This window comes from Sciurus carolinensis, chromosome X (genome assembly GCF_902686445.1).
Source record: "Sciurus carolinensis chromosome X, mSciCar1.2, whole genome shotgun sequence".
NCBI lineage: Eukaryota > Metazoa > Chordata > Mammalia > Rodentia > Sciuridae > Sciurus > Sciurus carolinensis.
In genome coordinates this window covers 26,145,324-26,166,512 of record NC_062232.1, presented here as the reverse complement: position 1 = coordinate 26,166,512, position 21,189 = coordinate 26,145,324, and the positions used below count along the sequence as shown (strand labels likewise).

The 21,189-nt window shown below is 33.1% G+C and overlaps 1 protein-coding gene across 4 annotated transcripts in view; it reads left to right on the top strand.

Annotated features, from left to right (window-relative positions):
• The window catches only part of Dmd (dystrophin), a 2,099,091-nt gene that overhangs the window by 638,466 nt on the left and 1,439,436 nt on the right, over positions 1-21,189 (top strand). For all 4 annotated transcript variants that reach the window (XM_047536255.1, XM_047536256.1, XM_047536254.1 and 1 more), the window contains exons 14-16: positions 9,876-9,977; positions 10,094-10,201; positions 18,062-18,241. In XM_047536255.1, coding sequence (XP_047392211.1) covers positions 9,876-9,977; positions 10,094-10,201; positions 18,062-18,241 — 390 coding nt within the window. The remainder of the gene's footprint in view (positions 1-9,875; positions 9,978-10,093; positions 10,202-18,061; positions 18,242-21,189) is intronic.

Genomic DNA, 21,189 nt, shown 5'->3' with positions numbered 1-21,189 from the left:
ACTCATTCAACAAATGGGCAAATGAACTAAATAGTCATTTCCCAAAAGAAGACATTCAAATAGCCAGTATTTTGACACTGTCAGTAGGGATTAAATTGGTACAACCACTGTGGAGATTCGTATGAAGCAATTTTAAAATACTTATTCTGAATGTTAATCCTTTGTTGGTTATTTATATTGTAATTTCCTAATTTAATAGATGTCTTGCCCTTTCACTCCTTAATGTTATGTTTTTAATAAACAGATGTTTAAATTTAATGATATTCTACATTTTAATATTTTCTATTATGGTTAGTTAGTATATTTTTGCCCTGAGTTCTAAAATAAAGTTATCCACTCTAAAATCATAAGCTATTATACTGGATTGCCACATAGGAATATTACCACTATACTTTTCAGAATTATAATCTACCCAATATGGCTGGTGTGTGGAAGAGATAAATGTCCTTATTTTCCATATAGATCCAACTACAATAGCACTATTCATTGCAAATGCCAACTTTTTGCCAATGTTATGCAGGTCACCTTTCATATAAATATAGTATTTAAATGCTTATTCATTCATGGCTCAAGTTATAGACTCTAATTAGTTTGCCTGCTAAACTATCTTTAGGCCATTATTATATCATTTACGTTACTATAGATAGCTTTATAATAAATTTTTATATATGGCAGTGTTGTAAAAAAATAATTGCAATAGACAGTTAAACAGACAAGGAAGATTTTATTCAGTACTCTTGGAATATGGATCAAGACTCTTGCCATTTGGGGAAAACAGAACTGATTTCTGTGGAACAGAATGTAGAAGAGATTTTAAGCACTGGGCTGAGCAAGTGGGTAAGTGCTGAAGAATGATTGGGGGTTGTATGTTCCATAAGATTAGGCCCTGTTTGCTTATTTGTGTACACTGAAGTGAGTCTCCTACCCTACAACAGACACTGGATGATAGATGTACTATCTTTCTCAATGATCATCTTTCAAAGAGATTGCTCTGATGTCCTCGAGAAAGGCATTCCCGAGTTGTAGATTTTTATCTTGTAGAGGCATAGAATTAATTTACAATAGCAAGTTTTGTAAATAAGTGCTCTAACAAAAGGGAGATTAGGGGCTGGGACTATGGCTCAGTGGTGGAGCACTTGCCTAGCACTTGTGAAGTACTGAATTCAATCCTCAGCACCACATAAATAAAACAAATTAAATAAAGGTATTGTGTTCATCTAAAACTAAAAAGTATTTTTTAAAAAAAGAAAAGGGTGATAAGGGGGTTTAGTCAGAAAAAAAATTATAAAATTTAGTGATGCTGAGGGGAACACTAAGTCTGTCTTGCTCTTGTTGGTTAGTTGGTCAATAAAACCTATTTACCTCTTAAAATCTATTTTGGCTATTTTTGGCCATCAATAGAAATTTTTATTCAACTTGCCAAACTCCCAAAAATTTCTTGCTGTGGTTTTAACTAAATTTTATTGAATCTATACACCAGTTTGTGGAGAATTAATATTTTTATTTTATCAAGTCTTTTGATCCATGAATGTCAAATAGCTTTCCATTTATTTAGACCTTTACTTTTTCTCAATATCATTGTGTTTTCAAGGTAGAGTCTTAGACTTTTTTCAAGACATTTCCTAGGTTTTTGATACTATTGTAATTCTTACAAATGATCATTTTTTTAAGATTTCATTTTGTATTTGTTCTGATATGGAGATAGGTATTTCATTTTTTTTCTTGTATCCAGAAACTGTGTGAACTTTATTTATTAATTTGAATAGTTTATCTGTAGCATCATTCAAGATGTACATATACAGCTTGTGAATAATCACAATTTTATTTCTTTCTCCCTGACAGTCATTATTCATGTTAATAAGTTTCCTCACCTTATTGTACTGTACACCTGCTCTAGTACAATAGGATTATTGTGGTATTTGTTTCTCAATTTAGGTCTCAGAAATAAGGCTTTTAATCTGTCCCTATTAAGAATATTCCCTGTAAGTTTATTGTAGATGCCTTTTATTCCTAATATTCTAAAAAGGTTTTATGACTGCTGAATTTCATCAAATGTTTTTCTGGATCACTTGGTGTGATATTAGTTTTTTTTCATTATTGTGTTAATATATCAAAACAAAATTACTTAACTTTCTAATATTAAAATAGCCTTACTTCCTAAAATAAACCAATCCTGAATGAGATATCTAACCCTTTTTATGTATCGCAAGGTTTTCTTTGCTAATGTTTAATATATGATTTAGTTTTTCCATTATTTCCATGAAAGTGATTGACCTGTTATGTTCCTTTCTTGTAATATGATTGCTAGGTTTACATATCTGATTATGCAGGTTTGGGGATTTGCCTAGTTCTGAACTACACAAATAGTAGTTTCAAATGGAAATTTGATACATTAATTGACATAAAAATTTCCATTTTTGATTTGTATTTTTAAATTTTTTCATATTGATTTTCAAGATTTTTACATTGTCAGCTTGAGTAGTTCGCATCTTTGTAGGAACTGATCTACTGCATCAAAAATTGTAAACATATTCATATAAAGTTCAATTTGGCACACATGGTATTTAATAATTTATTATTAATATTTGGAATTGAGGATATATAATATAAAACAAGGGATTTCCAATCTCTCTGGATAAAAGCAGTTGATCTGATCTTTGTTCTGTTTTCCCACACATTAACCTAGTGGAAATCAAGTAGTTCTGTGCTCTTTAGCCCAGGCTCTCCATTTAGTCATAACTCTTTCATTACCCATTCACTTATATCTAGGTTATTTAAAGGACTTTATTATGTATAAACATTAGAATTTGGGGGTTTTTGTAGATGGAAAGTTCCAAAGCCAAGATTTAGACTGCTACATAGAGGGATATCTGTTTTCCATGCACTTTCTTTCAGATAAAATATATATTAGAACATGGTCCTGGTTTGAAACTTAATAGTGAGGGCTAGGGATATAGCTCAGTTGGTAGAGTGCATGCCTCACATGCACAAGGCTCTGGGTTCAATCCCCAGCATCACAGAAAAAAAAAACTTAATAGTGAAAAATTATCAACTTTTATGCAGGCTATAAGCCTTATAGACTACTGTTAAAATATGAAAACTGTGTAATTTTAGTGTCCTGCAGAAATGTTTCACGGTGTTTTGAATTAACATTCTATAACGTTTCAGAATTTTTACATCTGGAGGAAATGCTGATGTTTCTGTCAACTGAACTATAAATCCTTATTAATCACACCCAAAAATCAGTTTCCAGAGAACTTTCATATTTGTTGATTTATCTGACCCTCATAGTGACCTAACCTTGAGGGTTATTATCTTCATTTTACTAGGGAAAATGAAAGTGCACCAAGATTAATAGTTTACTGACAGCTCTTAAAAAGTCAGAAAACAGGGCTGGGGAGATAGTTCAGTTGGTAGTATGCCTTGCATATACAAGGCCCTGGGTTCAATCCCCAGGACCACAAAAAAAAATCAGAAAACAGAATTACTAGGGCAAGATTTCAGGCAGTCTGTACTTTAAGACCAGGGATGTGTAGAAGATCAGCAGATTCAAAGATTCTCCTGTATGATTAATGACCATGGTAAGTTTTTAAGATCTAGAATCTCAGATGTCAAACTTCATAAGTAAGCTTTGCTTGCTATAGGTATTCCAGTTCATCACAAATGACTGGTAAGTATGTAGGTAATTAATGGAGAAAGAGAAAGTATTCTAAGGGAAAGAGTGGTGGTATTCAAATTTGAGATTTTCATGTATTTATTCTAAATTCATGTATTACTCTACTAGACTTTATTAACCTCAAAGGTTAGCAACCTACCTCAGTCTAGTGCTTGTGAGGCATAAAACAATAAGGGACAGTAAAACCTCAGGCTGCCAAGGAATTCCCAGGAATGTGATGAATGCTGGAAAGGATGCTGTCTGCTGGACTGCTCCTTAGGACCCCTGCTCTTTATTTCTGGTATCCCAATTGAGTAGACTGGTGGGGGTTGGAGACTACAGAGTTTATTAAGTGGTCAAAGAACATTAACTAATAGCCTACAAATAATAACGGCAATGGCAACAACAAAAGGGCCTTTCCATACTTATTCATTAGCACTTTTTAAACTATTAAAAATAAATAATATATGGAATTGACTGAAACAGCACAGAACATGCTTCTTCAACTTAAAATCTCACTACATTTTCAGCATAATCACCATGGCAGAATTTCATTAAAAATCAGTCATATTTGCCTTTAAAAAAATAAATCCTGACAAAGAACACACATTCTTTATCTGGAAATGGAAATATTTTATGATTTTTTTTTCTTATTGAACTAATACAGAATGAAGATGTCAAATATGATTTTATAACAAATTATAATAATGGAATTCAAACCCTCAATTGGGTTTAGATAAAATGTTTAGTAAAATATATTTAAATTTCTAAAATAAGAAAAACTATATGTAAAAGACTCAAAAGGGACTCAATATCTATATATCTTACTGTAGATTATATAGCAGAAATTAGAAGGCATAACTTTTATGTTGAATGCTCTGCTGAGTAAATGGCATTATGAAAGAGCATGGGCTTGTAACCAGATAGATCTGAGGTCAAATCCCAGATACTGAATACTGTGGACAAGTAAGTTAATCCAAGTGATTTTTGCTCATCTGTAAACTACACCTTTAGAAGTAATAGTCACACATTCCTTGAGTTCACTTAGGATCTAGATAGGATCATTTAAACAAATTAAGAATGGTATTTTCTGAGAATCCTCCAGTAATTTTTTCCTAATATATTACATTTTTTTTCTCCCCTGGATCACATGTTAGTGAAGCTGTAAGGTCTGCCAATTTATACTATGCTGCTTCAGTTAACAGTTTGTAAAAACATGTAAAATTGATACAAAAATTACAAACTTGAGTAAACATTAGTCTGTAGGACTCTGATACATATCTTCTCTTATCATGAGGTTTATTTTCTTTCAACAAGTTACTTGATAAGATTTTCATTTCACCACTGGTAAAATGAAGTTGCATATGCCATTTAACTTTATGTTTATAAAGTAAGAAAGAATAAATCAAATGTTTTTCAGAAGGCCCATTACACATAAAATTTATTTATCTGGAAAGTACAGTATTGGGTCTGAAACTGTCATAAAATGAGCTGGACTATTCCTTACAGCCTCCCTCTTTTATAAAGTCCACTGGGTGCTGCATTGTGTGGTTCATGGTGCATAATTGTTTCTTCATTAGTGGACATATGCCCAGAAACAATTTATTTCTTAATGCCAATCCCAATGACAAAATTTTGTTCTTATATTCTATCAGACTTACATAAATTCAGAAATCACTGTACTTAAGTTTTACCTTCCAGACTTGTCAAACTTTCCTCAGTTCCCTTTATCTAAATGTACCTTTGGTAGAAATTTTTCACATTTACTTTGAAAGCCCAACTCAACCAAAATAATTCAGATGAGAAATGTCCTTGGCATGGATAGTGATATGAGATGTGAACTAAATTGGAGGGAAAAATCCTCCCCATTGTGGATCTGGATAATGGAGTTGTGATTTAGTCCATGAAAATGAGTTAGAGTAATTGACATGACCTTTAACTCCTCTTACTGTTGAGACAAAATGAGAATTTAGGTAAATTTTTCTTATCACTTTGTGAGATATTATAATTCACTACTTTTGCATTTATGCATATAATATCTATCTAGTTCTACAAAAGTATGTTTTTCCTAGAGTTCAAGGGATCCTTAAACTTAAAAGAGAACTCAAAGTACTGAGAAAATACAAATTTTGTTTTCTCTAGAGGTTTCTAATCCTAATGATCCTAATGTCATTGTTCTTCTGACACAGAAAAATATTGTTTGTCTTCCCTCATGTAGAATCTAGGAGATAAACAACATGAAAGCAGAAGGGAGACTATTAGAAGAAAAGCAAGGGAGATCGGGATGGCGGGAATGCAATGGGGGAAGACATGATCAAAGTATTTATATGCATGTACAAATATACTGCAATAAAACTGTTCCATATAAATGCACTAATGTAATTTTTATATTTATCTTTTTGTCAGTCCCACTAAACCTAATTTTTTATACCTGTCTAACATTTTGGGTACTCATTTAATGATAGGAATCAGCATCTTTTAAGAAATCTACAGTTGACTGAAAATCTTCCAAGTGCTTAGCTCCATTCTTTGTAATTCAAATGAAGGCCAATACTTTTAAGCAATAAAAAGATAAATCCATAAACTCATTCAGTATGTACATATATGAATATGCATATGTGTATGGCATGTAAGCAAACAATTTCTAATTCACTTATCTAATTACCCTGAGACCAGTAAGAAGCATTGCCCACATTGCAACAGAAGTGACTCAGATTTGATTCATTTAGAGTTTTCTGAGAATAAGATAGGTTTAAGTAATGGAATGTATTTTTGAAGGATAAATCCTTGTATCTATTGGAAGACTAAATATCTATTTGTATAGGTTTAGAAGTGCTTTTTATTTGATGAATCCAAATGATTTGTTTTAGTTATATGTAACATTAGGATTCATTTTGAAATTATTATAAAAGCATGGGACAAAATATGCTCTAATTCAGTCCCCAATACTTCCCTTTTCCCTCCCTTTCTCCCTCCTCCTGTTTGCTTCCCTCTACTGATCTTTCTACTATTTAATTGTAATTATTAGTGTCTTGTGGGTATATATGATGGTGAGATTCACTGTGGTATATTCCCATATGTACATAGGAACATTAGGTCATATTCATTCTGCTATTCTTCCCTTATTCTGTCCCTTCTCCCTCCCCCTCAGTCCCCTTCATCTAGTCCACTGATCTTTCTTCTATTTTGGTGAAACCCCCCACCCACATTTTCTTTTCTCTTTTTTAAGGGTAAAAAGAGCAAATGACCATTAGTAGCTATTAGAAGATTTGCTTTTAAAAATGTTCAAGCAAGATGTAAAAACCAATACTTAACATAAGTTCTTCAAGTTAAAAATGCTCTCAAAACATAATCTTGTTTAATATTTATATCAGTTCTTCAAGGTATTGATATTTTCTTTAAGAGATTTATTAACTTGATTGTAAGTTTCTTCTAGAAGAGCCTTTTTTAGATGAGACTTCTGTATTAGTTTGTGATTGCTGCCATAACAAAATATTGGACTGGGTAGCTGAAGCAATAGAATTTTTTTTTCTCAATTTTCTGGCAGAGTTGGTGCCCTCTGATTCTTTTCTCCTTGACTTGTAGATGGTGGCCTTCTTTCTGTGTCCTCATGTGGTCTCCCCTCTGTGTGCTTATTCTTGGTATCTGTCCAAATTAGAGACTACCCTAATGGCTTCACTTTAAGACCATCAAAGAAGGCATTATCTCCAAATATGATTGCATTTTGAGGTAGTGGGGTGGTTGTAGTGCTTCAAAATGAGTTTTGAGGAATACAACTAAACTCACATCATTACTTTGTTTATATTTGGCACCTGTAGGTTTTTTGAAATAGATGTTTGTTTGAATAAATTTCATGATAGTGAACAAATTAGAACCTATCATTAACTATAAGGTAAATATTGACCAAGTCATACAAGCTTCAATGAATTATCAAAATTGTAGTCATTATTCGGATACAAAGGACACTTTTAATGGCATTCTTAAAATGGTTGTCTTAAGTAGGTTAACCATGTACCTAAAATACTTGATCATTAGTGATTTAGTATTTATTGTGGAAAAATTGACAGTATAAAATGTATCATATTAAAATATTTTATAATTTTAGCTGGTTGTGGTGGCATATGCCTGTAATCCCAGTAATTCCAGAGACTGAGGCAGGAGGATCACAAGTTTGAGGTCACCCTCAGCAAATTGCTAGACTCTCAACAACTTAGTGAGATGCTGTCTCAAAATAAAAAGAATAAAAATGACTGGGGGTGCAGCTCAGTAGTAAACTGACCCTGGATTCAATCCTAAGTAACAAAAAATATATATTTTAGAAATTAAAAAAATTAAGCAATCTAGAATATGAGGATTTTTATTTGGACTTGTAGGACTTTCTGATAACATTAATAAATTGTAATTCATCAGCAGTGGGATTATACATGCGTCAGTTTACCTTTTTTTGTAGCAATACATGGGTGCTCTATCAATTTAAGTCTCCATTTTCTTTCATTTATAAATACTGTATTTGGTTTGTCCTTCCCCATCTTCATTCCCATCTTCATAGAAGTTGAAGGGCTATAGCAAATACACCACGTTTTGACTTTTTATAACTATACTCTCTAATAGGAAGATGGTAGAGTTTATAGCTAAGGAATATGATTTTCTGTTTGAAGCTATTTTTTTATGACTAATCTATGAATCAGTGTATTATGTGCCAGTTTATCTGATGCATATCTAAATTGTCACTAGGTTTCACTAAAAGAATTTAAAACATGTGTTAGGAAAAATTACACATATTTGTTTGTAATAATTAAGTGGTTAAAATTTTTTAGTTCACTGATTTATGTTGGCTCATTTCTTGTGGGTGTCTTGCATTTCTATTTCAGTGTTATGTTTTTTTGTCATAACCTAATGTAATTCAAAAGGAGTTGAGTAGAGAATGGAGCTATAAAAAATAAGAAAATCAGTTACATTATGCTGAAAGCAATAACATTTTTATTGACACTTCTGAAGAAAATCTGAAAACTCACTTCTGACTGAGATGCCTGAGTACATGATCATTTTAATATTACAGTAAAATGTTTATTGCCTACCATTTACTCATGCATGGGATTGCCTTTTTGAAGTGGTAGTAGATTAAACAGTGTAAAAAATTATGTAGATCTCTAAGCTACCTAGGGATAGAGGGAGTTTTTTCATAACACTAATTACATTTGCATTGTTTGAATCACATAGTAATATCTTCTAAGTAGATTGATCCAAACATGCAGCATCAAGATAAGTAGAAACTTGGGAGACTTACTTTAGATACTGGATATATTTTTCCAAATATGAATTGCAAACATTTTTTTTAGTTCTGATCCCATTAAAAAAAAGCATTCCATATATTGAGATACCTCTATCTTTATCCAACAGTTTTGAGATAGTAATTCTCATATGAAAAAAAAATCATAAAAGTTTGAAATTTTGGGCTCCGAAGTTCATCATAAAGGAGTTGAAGTAAATGACACACTTTTTTTTGTCTTTAAAATATTCCCTTTGCATTAAAGTCATTACAATATATATTCCCGATCCAAAAAATCATTTGTACTTGGTTTTTGTAATACATAAATTTTTTCCCCATAATGTTTTTGAGATAGCACATTTTATAGTTTGTAATAATCCAGATAATTTATATACTAATATTAAAGTGACTAAAATTTTTCTTCTATAACCCAGACATTAGGCAATTTTAATTATGCAGCATTTAAATAAGAGTCATTTTAATGTCTTTAATTTAGTAGTCAGACTTTTATTCTTTGGGGTGCATTTTCAGACCCAAGGATTGTACACAGTTGACATGTTCTCAGTGGAAAATCCCCTCTATGGTTTTTGCATTGACATATAATAGTTGTACATTTTTATGGAGTGTAGTATTGTTTTGGTACGTATATTGTGTAATTGACCTTAACTAATTTTATATTTATGTCTTTGCTAATGTATTGTTCGAATAGTGGTATAATAATTGCTTCAGATTGCATATAAATTGCTTTTCAGTGAAAGGTGAGATAATCTGAAGGCAAATGAAAGGCACATTTCTTATCTAATTATAAGCAGAAGCAGAAATGGTGTTCTTTAAAATCTCCATTATACATAAGACACTCAAAATCAAATACTTTGTCAAATCATTCATGTCATTTTTAATGAAATTCAGTTGAAAATTGTTTACTGATGTTTTCTGTTCTCTCTTCCCCAGGTACTAGGTGATCGATGGGCAAACATCTGTAGGTGGACGGAAGATCGCTGGGTTCTTTTACAAGACATTCTACTAAAATGGCAACGTTTTACAGAAGAACAGGTGAGTCATGTGGAAATCATGGCATTTAAAGATATGGAGAGGTGTTAAATTGGAAAACAAAAATATCTGTTTTTAATAATTATTTTGCTTCTCTGGAATTATTTGATTTCTTTCAGTGCCTTTTTAGTGCATGGCTTTCAGAAAAAGAAGATGCAATGAACAAGATTCACACAACTGACTTTAAGGATCAAAATGAAATGTTATCAAGTCTTCAAAAAATGACTGTATGTATATTTTAGATTTTGGTGATCTTTTAAAATTTCATAGTGTGTTATTATCATTTTTTGGTATTTTCTAACCTATTAAGTCTGAAACCCAATGTTTATCATTTTTGCTAAGTTCATAGATTAAAGTTGGCCTACGTTACTTTTTCAAATGGGGAAATCTATAAGTAGACTTTCACATTTGCTTTTCAAACAAAATTGAACTCATGAAAAAATAAGTATACCTATACTAAAACTTTAGTTAAAACATAAAAAGTAATACTAAGAAGTATTTGTGAGTCTTCTAAAAGTTCTAATCATCATCATTCTAAACTGATAAAGTTGATTCACAGAGTAATATATGAGAAGTATAAGAAATGATTATCATCACATGTATGGGGCTTAACCTTAGTTTAACCAACAAGGATAATCAAATGGCATTCATTATATGTACCTCATGTATTTTGAAAAATGATATGATCTTGGCAGTAACATGATTCCAGGGAAGGCTTCATTGACACATTTTGTTTAAGTTTAACAAGATTAATTTTTTTAAAAGAACTTTAAAACTTCTCTCTTTTTGAATGTTATTATTTTCCAGGAAAGGAGAGGCCGATCTAATATTAGGAACTTAAATTATTAAATGAAATATTCCAAATTAGAATTCATTAACATTTTGGATGCATCAATTCTGTTAAATGCTAACTTGACATTAGTTATTTAAGAAACAAAATTTTATTATAATATTTCATAATTTGAACTAATGAATGTACTTGTAACTGTACTGATATTAGATATTATACTTATTAATACTTGAATAATTTCTTTAAAGCTAAACTTAAATAAATTTCCCTTATTTTTAGTAGGTAACATTCTACCAAATATTTGTTTGCATTGTACATTTTTTGTTCCATATGTACTAAGATTCATTGGACATTTAATTTAAAATAGTTTCACTTATTGTTACAAGCTAGCTTTTAGGTAAATCCTTGGTCTAAGTATAGATGCTTTTTGAGTGATGCAATGCCTATAGAGTTCAGAAATGTAATTTATGTAATAGAAGATGAGTGCAAAAATATCAGATATATTTATAATTTTCTTCATCAACTGATGGGGAGCCATTGAGAGTTTGAAACAATCATATGTACCTTTTTGTAATACTCTTTTGTAGTAAGATTTTTGGTAGTAAGGAGATGAATTAGAACTCCTGAACTAAGTAGCACTGTGGGAATAAGAAGGGAGAAATGACAGATGTTGATGGAATGAGTAAAACTTATCATGAGAGAGAGGGAGAGGTTTGAAATGATACCCATGCTTCTAAACTGGGCGACTAGATTCCTAGGAGCGTTAGTAGACCTAGGAGGAAAATGGATGAGAAATTTTTGGAAAGCAAAAACATGATAATTATTTGAGTTTTGATACATTGAGTCTAAAATATCTTTGGGATATCCAAGTGAAAACATTCGTTTCATTAGCCAACTGGATATATATATACTAGACTCTCAGGAATGAATTCATAATTAGTTAACTATAAGAAATAGAGATGCTTCAGGAGTAATTATATAGAGTGACACAAAAATTAAGAGGGACAAAAACTGAGGGTACTTTTATATAGTCATGGGCAGAGGATAAGATGCTCAAAAAATAGATTGAATAAATATGATTCATGGTACATGGGGGAGGGAAAGAGTGGTATTACAAAAGTAAAGAGAACATTTCTTACAGGTAGAGAGTGGTACACATTGCCATGTGCCACCAAGAGGAAAATATAAGTTCAGGAATGAATTTTAGCATATCTAGAGGAAAGGATATTTGGGCTACATATCCTTAAAATAGGGACTTCTGGAAAATATTATTAATCTTGAGCAAAATATGGATCCTTTCAATCAGTATTTTGGTGACCACTGATTATCAGCATGTAGTCATGCTCTCTAATTCAGAACAAAGCTATACTGCTACTCAAATGCAGAACCATAGTTAATCATAATGGAAATATAAGAGCCCCATTTGATTGTAATCTCTGTTAACATAGGCACTTTGCCCCTTTGTTTACCATTGTATCCATAATGTTCAGAATGATGATGACTCACAAAGTAAACCTTCAATAAATAGTCACTTGATAGAACCTGTTAGGGAAACCTCATCTCCACACAGATGAGAGATCAAGGAATCCACAATGGGCGGACTTTTGAAAAGGCAACACTTAGTTGTTCTTCCAGTTGCTACTGCTGTGTCGCAAATAATTTAGTTTTAGCTTAAAATGAACTTTTTATTATGTTCATGGATTTTGTGGGTCAGTAATTCAGAGGACATATAGAGGGAATGGCTCATCTTTGTTTTACATTTAGTTTTGGTACTCATCTGGAATGCCCACATGAGTGGGTTCTAGAATCATCTGAAAGTGTTCATTCACTCATACCTGGGTTGGGTGTTTTGACATTTGGGGCTGCTGATCAAAACATGTTCCCTTGGACTTCTCATGTTGTTTGGTCATATGACAGTATGGTGGCCTTAGATTAGTCAGAATTCGCAAGCAGAACATAAAGACTGAAAGCAAGATTATTCCTATAAAGAAAACTTAAACTTCATATGGTATCAATACTACCATACACTTATGGTGGAAATAAACATAAGCCTGTTTAGATTCAAGGGAGAGGATATAGTTTTCCATATCTTCATGGAGAAGTACCAAGGTCAAATTATAGTAGAGCATCTTGGACAATTTTTTTAATCATATCTGGAAAATACCATATGCCAGAAAATTAAAAAGTTATTTTGTATAAGACAGTCATAATTTCGCTACACAATGCAAGTTACTATGTAAATCATTGATAGAATTTACCAATCAAGAATGTTGTTCTTAGGAAGCAACAGATTGACGAAATCCAATTACAGTAAAGCTAGAAGAAATGATCTAGCTTATCTCTGATTCAATTACAAGTCTAAAGTTCCTTGGGATCAGCTACTCAGGTTATGTCTGAAGAGGAAATTGAGGTCTAGAAAGAAACATATGGCATATACTAGTTATTATATAACATTAGTAGCAGAGTTAAAATGAGCACTAAGACATCCAGATTTAGGCGCAGGCCTTTCAACCTATTTTAAAACTCTTCATATCATTTGATTTCTGGGAAAAAATAACCGCAGTTGAGAACTGTCATTTATAACAATCATGTGCCACTATGTGGACATTTTTATGACTAAAAGACTTTGACATCCTCTGGACCATGAAGATTCTCTCTTAGCAAAGTCTAAATAATTTTTTAATATGATTAAAATTCATATTATGTCACCTTAGTTGTGAACAAAGTGAAAATATGTTTTGTATAAGTCTTACCATTTGATAGTTAAGCCAATTAACAAAACCTGACAGCTGGTCTAGAATTTGAGGTAAAATTCCCCTGCTGACTCAGGCAGTGAATAAGAATTTAATGTTCATTAAAATATGTCACAGTCTGAGACCCAAAACAGGTACCATCTGTCACCCATTTCTATTATATACCTGGGTATAGATACAGTGTGCTGAAACTCTCTTTTTTTTACAATCAATGTAATTTGTTTTAAAATATTACCATTAATAACCCATGGGATTGTTTCCTAGTTTTCAATAAGGATGTGAGGGAAGGAATTTGATGTTCCATTTCTTCTAGATCTGTGGGATTCATATCTAGGCATGTAGATTTTTTTTAATGATTAAAGCTATTTTTTTTGGTGTAAAGGAGACAAGTTAAAGGAGAAAAGAAACTTTGGCCTTTGTGAGGTGAATTGGAAGACTCACAGATTATGTAAGTTATGGGAAGACCCAAGTCCAGTGTACATCTGTTTCTAGGGCCTGTTGGTATTGCCAAAGGAGGACAACTCTGGGGAAGCATGGTGATCCAGGAAAGATAAAATAGATAACAATATTAAATAGATACTAAACATAAAAACTCAGTTTTCCAGTGTCATAAAAATATGTCTTGGCATTATTCTCAGAGGCATATTCCTAATGAGAATAGAGTGAAGGTTTTTGGGGTCTTTTGTAAGTATACATTACTTTATTCTCTTCAATTCATCTTCTAACCTTGACCAGACAGAACTTGTCTACTTTTGTCTTCCCCAAATCGCCTACTGACCCAATTGCGTTTTTTGACTATTGCTTCTTCCCTACTATGCAAGGGCTATGGGAATACTGTACTTTTCACTGGCTGTGGATTCAAATGACAGGGTTAGAGTGCTCATGGGAATTCAGTAAGTCCCTGTTAATAGTGCTCGTCTTCTATGATGTACTTCAAAGAATTTATCCACATTGAATCAGTGTTTCTTAAAGTGTGGTCCCCAGACCAGCAACATAAACATTACCTGGAAACTTGCTAGAATTGCACATTTGTGGGCTTGTTCCAAGTTTACTGATGTAGGAACTCTGGGGGTAAGGCCTAACAATCTTCATTTTAACATCTTCCAGGTAATTCTAAAATTCTCTCAAGTTGAGAACCCCTAAACAAGACTAATTTACTGAAGTACCATAACTGGTGATTAGAGCAAAGTGGAGTACTTCTTTCATTTAGATAAGTAATTATAGATTGAGCAGATAAAGAATTCAATTTTTTTAGTGTACTAAATATTGTCTTGGCATTATTCTCTGAGGCATACTCCTTATGATAATACAGTGAAGGTTTCCTGGGCCTTTAATAAGTATACATTCTTTTTTTCCACTTCAATTAATATTCTAACCTTGACAAGATAGAACTCTTCTATTCCTACTTATTTAACAGGGTATCTGTCTTCCCCATATCTACTATCAACCCAATCTGATTTATTGATGATAGCTTCCTGCCTACTTGGAGGTAGGTTCAAGTGACTTGATTCTATCAAAATAAAATATATGTTCTTTTAATTTCCCACTGACCTTAACCTGATATAAGTTTTCTAGAGTTTCCTTTTGTCTCCTGGACCTTTCAGAACTCTGTGGGTTTCTAGCACTCACAGACATGTGATCAATTCTTGACATGCAAAATGAAATGCTCTCATTATTAGGAACAATTGAAGCATAATTATTTAATATTCTCACATAAGATTCAAACTTAAAAGAAAGATAGACAGGAAAAGGTAATTCATCACTAAGATCAGTTTATCTGGCATAGCCATGGATTTTCTTTCTTATCCTCCCTCTACTAATTATTGTGAGAGAGATCCTTTAGGAACTGGGAGATTTTGGAGAGCTTTCAGGGAAGCAGGAAAAGAGAGAAATAATGATTGAGAACAAAAAATCTGCCATTATCACTTTTTAAATGCTTACATCTAGAATCTACTAGATAGAAATTTTGGTTAGTTAAGTGTTTTGTTATATAGATTTCTATAAAAATGTTTTCAATAATTATACAATTTCATTATAATGCTATTTTAATTTTACCTTGAGTGTACTTTTCCTCATTGCATTTCTAATTGTGACTTTCAATTTGATAATGTTCACCAAATTCATCTTCATTTTATCTAATATTAACACAGGAGGCTTAGTTAAACTTGTTTACGTAGCACAAGGTTACCCGTAGAATTCCAACACAATTTTCTTGAAACAGTTCTCCAATTCCTTCTTTGAAATGCATCCAAATCATTACGTATTTAGGTTAAATAATGAATGCACCTTTTAGCCCTACACATAGGGCTATTTAAAATGGTTCTTTAAGTTCTGATAAAGTAAGCCAAGAGGATTGTACTTCCATCGTTTTAAGTGTATGTCTTTGTTTATATCATGCCTCTTTTCAAAAAGAACTCACAGTGGCTCACACAAAATAAATGCATGCCAAAAGTTAATTTAAAAAAAGGAAAATTAGTTTCTGTAAAGGAATCTGAGGAATATACGTTTGAAATTCAAGTTCCCTCTCAGCTCTACACAGGTAGCATAAACTATGTTTTACTACTAGTGAAAGTATGCACTTGAATTTAATGGAAAGGTAACATGAGAATTAAACAAATGAATATTAAAAAAACCTATGTACTAATCATACCCATACCAAGAGTTTTATTTTGATATGGATCCAACTAATAATTAATGTTTTTCTGTCACTTTTTTCAAACTAAGAAAAAATAGTACTTATTGAGGAAAATATTAGAAATGAACTTTAAAAGTTGCTTTTTCCTCCCTTAAAATGATTGAAACATAAAATATGCCAATGAAACCAGTTCTGAATAAAGGATGAACTAATTGAACATGAGACCAAAGCATTCTGTAGTTCATACCTATGGATGTAGATGGCATGCTAAAATGAGCTACTTTGCAGGGGGGTGTATTGACTGCTCTAAGTCGATGACACTTTGGTTCATGAGCAATTGGTACATCTGTTTCATGACAATTTCTTTGCCATATGTTGTTCTTACATAAGCTTGCATTTATTTTAGAAAGACAGGTATCATAGTTTAGTTTATAGTCATTGTACTTGCTACTGCCAGAAGAATGGGGTTGTAAAAGGACTATAAAATGATTTTTCTGCCTCCTTCCTTTTTCTTTTCTGTGTTTCTAAGTTAAGTCAGAGACTAGTATTTGGTATTTGGAAATTGGATTTCCCTATGAACAGGGTGACCTTAGTAGTAGAAAAAGTCAAAGAATAAGCTGGTATGATGTACTGGTTTCACATAAGTCACTTTGCTTATTATTTCCAAATAAAAGGGCAAATGTAAACCTTCATTGCTCACAGGAACTTTGGAAATAGGATTGCTATAAAAAATTGCTATATAAAACATGATCTGGGCATGATAGTTGCAGGGCTGTAATCCTAGCAGCTCAGGAGGCTGAGGCAGGAGGATCTCAAGTTCAAAGCCAGCCTTAGCAAAAGCGAGGTGCTAAGCAACTGAGGGAGAGCCTGTCTCTAAATAAAATACAAAATAGGGCTGGGGATGTGGCTCAGAGACCAACTGTCCCTGAGTTCAATCCCTGGTACCAAATAAACAAATTATAAGTATTTAGAAAATAAGCAGTTAGCTTCTGAGGGATGTGGACCATACTCTATGACATTGTTTTTACTTAATTGCCTTCAAATTAACTTCAGAAAATAGTTATTTCAATAGTCTAATATTAATTAAATGATTGATGCTAACAAAGCATAAGGTCAGTAAACTACATGACAAGTTTTAAATTTATAAATAATGGAATATTAAAATTGTGGAAATAAATAATATTGAAATTTTATCCAAATAAACATAGCGTTTCAGAAAGACAAAGCCCTCCAGACACTCTCATCTTCTCAGCTTACCACTACTCTTGGAATTTGAGTCAGTTTTTGTTATAATTCTATCAGTAAGAGGAAATTCACTATCATCTAAGAGCAATGCCACCCACCTCCAAATATTTCAAAGCAGTTTCCAACTGGGTGTGGCAGCACACTTCTGTAATTCCAGTAGCTCAGGAGGCTGAAATGGAAGAACCACAAGTTTGAGGCCACCCTCAGCAACTTATTGAGGCTCTAAGTTACTTGATGAGACCCTATCTTAAAAAAAAAAAAAGAAGGTCTGTGGATGTTGTTCAGTGGTTAAACACCCTTGGGTTCAATCACTGGTACCAAAAAAAAAAAAAAGTAGTTTCCACATGTTGATCCTGTTTTGCCTTTATGAGAGCTTTTACTAATTGATCTCTTGGCAGTCCTTCAGATATTTTAAGCTATCTCTGAAATGCCTCTACATAGTCCTTATTCTAACATCTCTATTTTATCTCTTCAACCTTTTTTGAAAGATTATTTAAAGTTATTATATGTATATGTTTACAAATGTTCAATACTTTGCAGACGTGATTGCAATTTTTTCCCATCTATAGGTATGAGAAAATACATGCAAAGAAAGAATGAACTATAGTGGTTTAATAAACTGTTGTCTAGAACCTAGACTTATTCTGTGATCTGATTTTAACAGGTTTTAAAAACAGATCTAGAAAAGAAAAGGCAAACCATGGACAAACTCAGTTCACTCCACCAAGATCTTCTTTCAACACTGAAAAATAAATCAGTAACACAAAAGATGGAAGCCTGGATGGAAAACTTTGCCCAGCGTTGGGATAATTTAGTCCAAAAGCTTGAAAAGAGTTCAGCACAGGTAAGTGATACCAATTATCATACTATAAATTATGCTAGGGATATTGAAACCTGCATTAAGAGAATAATGCTATGACCCTACAAAGGATATCATAGGATTATTCTGTGTCCAGTGGTCAACTGAATTAAAAACATGGTTATTTCCAGGCATAGTGGCATGCACCTGTAATCCCAGTGACTCGGGGAGGTTGAGGCAGGAGGACTGCAATTTTGAGGTGAGCCTCAGCAACCTAGTGAGGCCCTAAGCAACTTAGTGAGACTGTCTCAAAATAGCAAGGGCTGGAGATGTAGCTCAGTAGAAAAGCACCCCTGGGTTCAATTCTCAGTGCGCTTGCGCGCTCAAACACACACACAGGCTTTCTAGCTTGATTTGTTTTGTTTTTTGGGAATCAGAAGCAGAGGAATGAGTACTGATTGATTAAATTAGTTACTACACTCCTGTTTAATAGTAATGGGGAGCTGCATGACAGGGCAGTTGATCAAATGCCAGGGAACTCTAACATCACAATCTGACTCTGAATCACAGATTCCTAGAACCATGAGGGCCATTAGTCAACCTCATTTTATATTTGGAAAAAAATAAAACAAAACCAGAGAAGAAAAGTGAATTCTGCAAGGAAGTGTAATAGTAGGAACAGGACTATGGCCCAGGTCCTTTAATTTCTCTGAAGACCTCTTTTATTAGGGCAAATAATGAACTAATCATCGGATTTTCTGCTTCATACTGTTGATCTCATAAAATCATCAATGTTGCTTAATTACATATAGGCTATAATTTAGGAAAATATAGCTGTAGTTTTGGAAAATAACAAAGTTACAATTCTAGTGTAAAAATGTGGTTTTATGTTAGTGATTTTAGAAGTCTTAGTAATTGAAACAGCAGGGATTGTTTTTTGGTTTCATATTATCTGATGGTAGAATAATAGGAAGCCATTCAAAATATTGACATTATGTACATTCTATCACATTGTTGTATATATTTTTTATTATTATTGTATACAAATGGGATACATGTTGTTTCTCTATTTGTACATGGAGCCAAGGCATACCATTTGTGTAATCATATGTTTACATAGGGCTATGATGTTTGATTATTTTTTTTCCCTTCCCCCGCACCCCTCCCACCCCTCTTTTCCCTCTATACAGTCCTTCTTTCCTTCATTCTTACTGCTCTCCTTATCCCTAACCCTAAACCTAACCCTAAACCTAATGCTAACCCCTCCCACCCCCCATTAAATGTCCTCATCCGCTTATCAGCGAGATCATTTGTCCTTTAGTTTTTGAGATTGGCTTATCTCACTTAGCATGATATTCTCCAATTTCATCCATTTGTCTGCAAATGCCATAATTTTATCATTCTTCATTGCGGAGTAATATTCCATTGTATATATATGCCACAGTTTCTTTATCCATTCATCAACTGAAGGGCATCTAGGTTGGTTCCACAATCTGGCTATGGTGAATTGAACAGCAATGAACATTGATGTGGCTGTATCTCTGTAGTATGCTGATTTTAAGTCCTTTGGGTATAGGCCAAGGAGTGGGATAGCTGGGTCAAATGGTGTTTCCATTCCAAGCTTTCTGAGGAATCTCCATACTGTTTTCCAGAGTGGCTGCACTAATTTGCAACCTCACCAGCAATGTACGAGTGTTCCTTTTTCCCCACATCCTCGCCAACACCTGTTGTTGCTTGTGTTCTTCATAATCGCCATTCTAATTGGGGTGAGATGAAATCTTAGGGTAGTTTTGATTTGCATTTCCCTTATTACTAGGGATGTTGAACATTTTTTCATATATCTGTTGATTGCTTGTAGATCTTCTTCTGTGAAGTGTCTGCTCATTTCCTTAGCCCATTTGTTGATTGGATTATTTGTATTCTTGGTGTAGAGTTTTTTGAGTTCTTTATAGATTCTGGAAATTAGCGCTGTATCTGAAGTATGGTTGGCAAAGATATTCTCCCACTCTGTAGGCTCTCTCTTCACATTGCTGATAGTTTCCTTTGCTGAGAGAAAGCTTTTTAGTTTGAATCTATCCCAGTTGTTGATTCTTGCTTTTATTTCTTGTGCTATGGGAGTGCTATTAAGGAAGTCTGATCCTAAGCCAACATGTTGAAGATTTGGACCTACTTTTTCTTCTATAAGATGCAGGGTCTCTGCTCTGATTCCGAGGTCCTTGATCCACTTTGAGTTGAGTTTTGCGTAGGGTGAGAGATAGGGGTTTAATTTCATTCTGTTGCATATGGTTTTCCAGTTTTCCCAGCACCATTTGTTGAAGAGGTTATCTTTTCTCCATTGCATATTTTTGGACCCTTTGTCTAGTATGAGAAAATTGTATTTATTTGGGTTTGTGTCCATGTCCTCTATTCTGTGCCATTGATCTACCTGTCTATTTTGGTACCAATACCATGCCGTTTTTGTTACTATTGCTTTGTAGTAGAGTTGAAGATCTGGTATTGCAATACCCCCTGCTTCGCTCTTGCTACTGAGGATTGCTTTAGCTATTCTAGGTTTTTTATTCTTCCAGATGAATTTCATAATTGCTTGCTCTATTTCTGCAAGGTACATCGTTGGGATTTTAATTGGAATTGCATTGAATCTGTATAGCACTTTAGATAGTATGGCCATTTTTACAATATTAATTCTGCCTATCCAGGAACATGGGAGATCTTTCCATCTTCTAAGGTTTTCTTTAATTTCTTTCTTTAGTGTTCTGTACTTCTCATTGTAGAGGTCTTTCACCTCTTTTGTGAGATTGATTCCCAAGTATTTTATTTTTTTTGATGCTATTGTGAATGGGGTAGTTTTCCTAATTTCTCTTTCTGAAGATTCATCACTTATGTATAAAAATGCATTGGATTTATGAGCATTGATCTTGTAACCTGCTACTTTACTGAATTCACTTATGAGTTCTAAAAGTTTTCTGGTGGAATTTCCAGGTTCCTCTAAATAT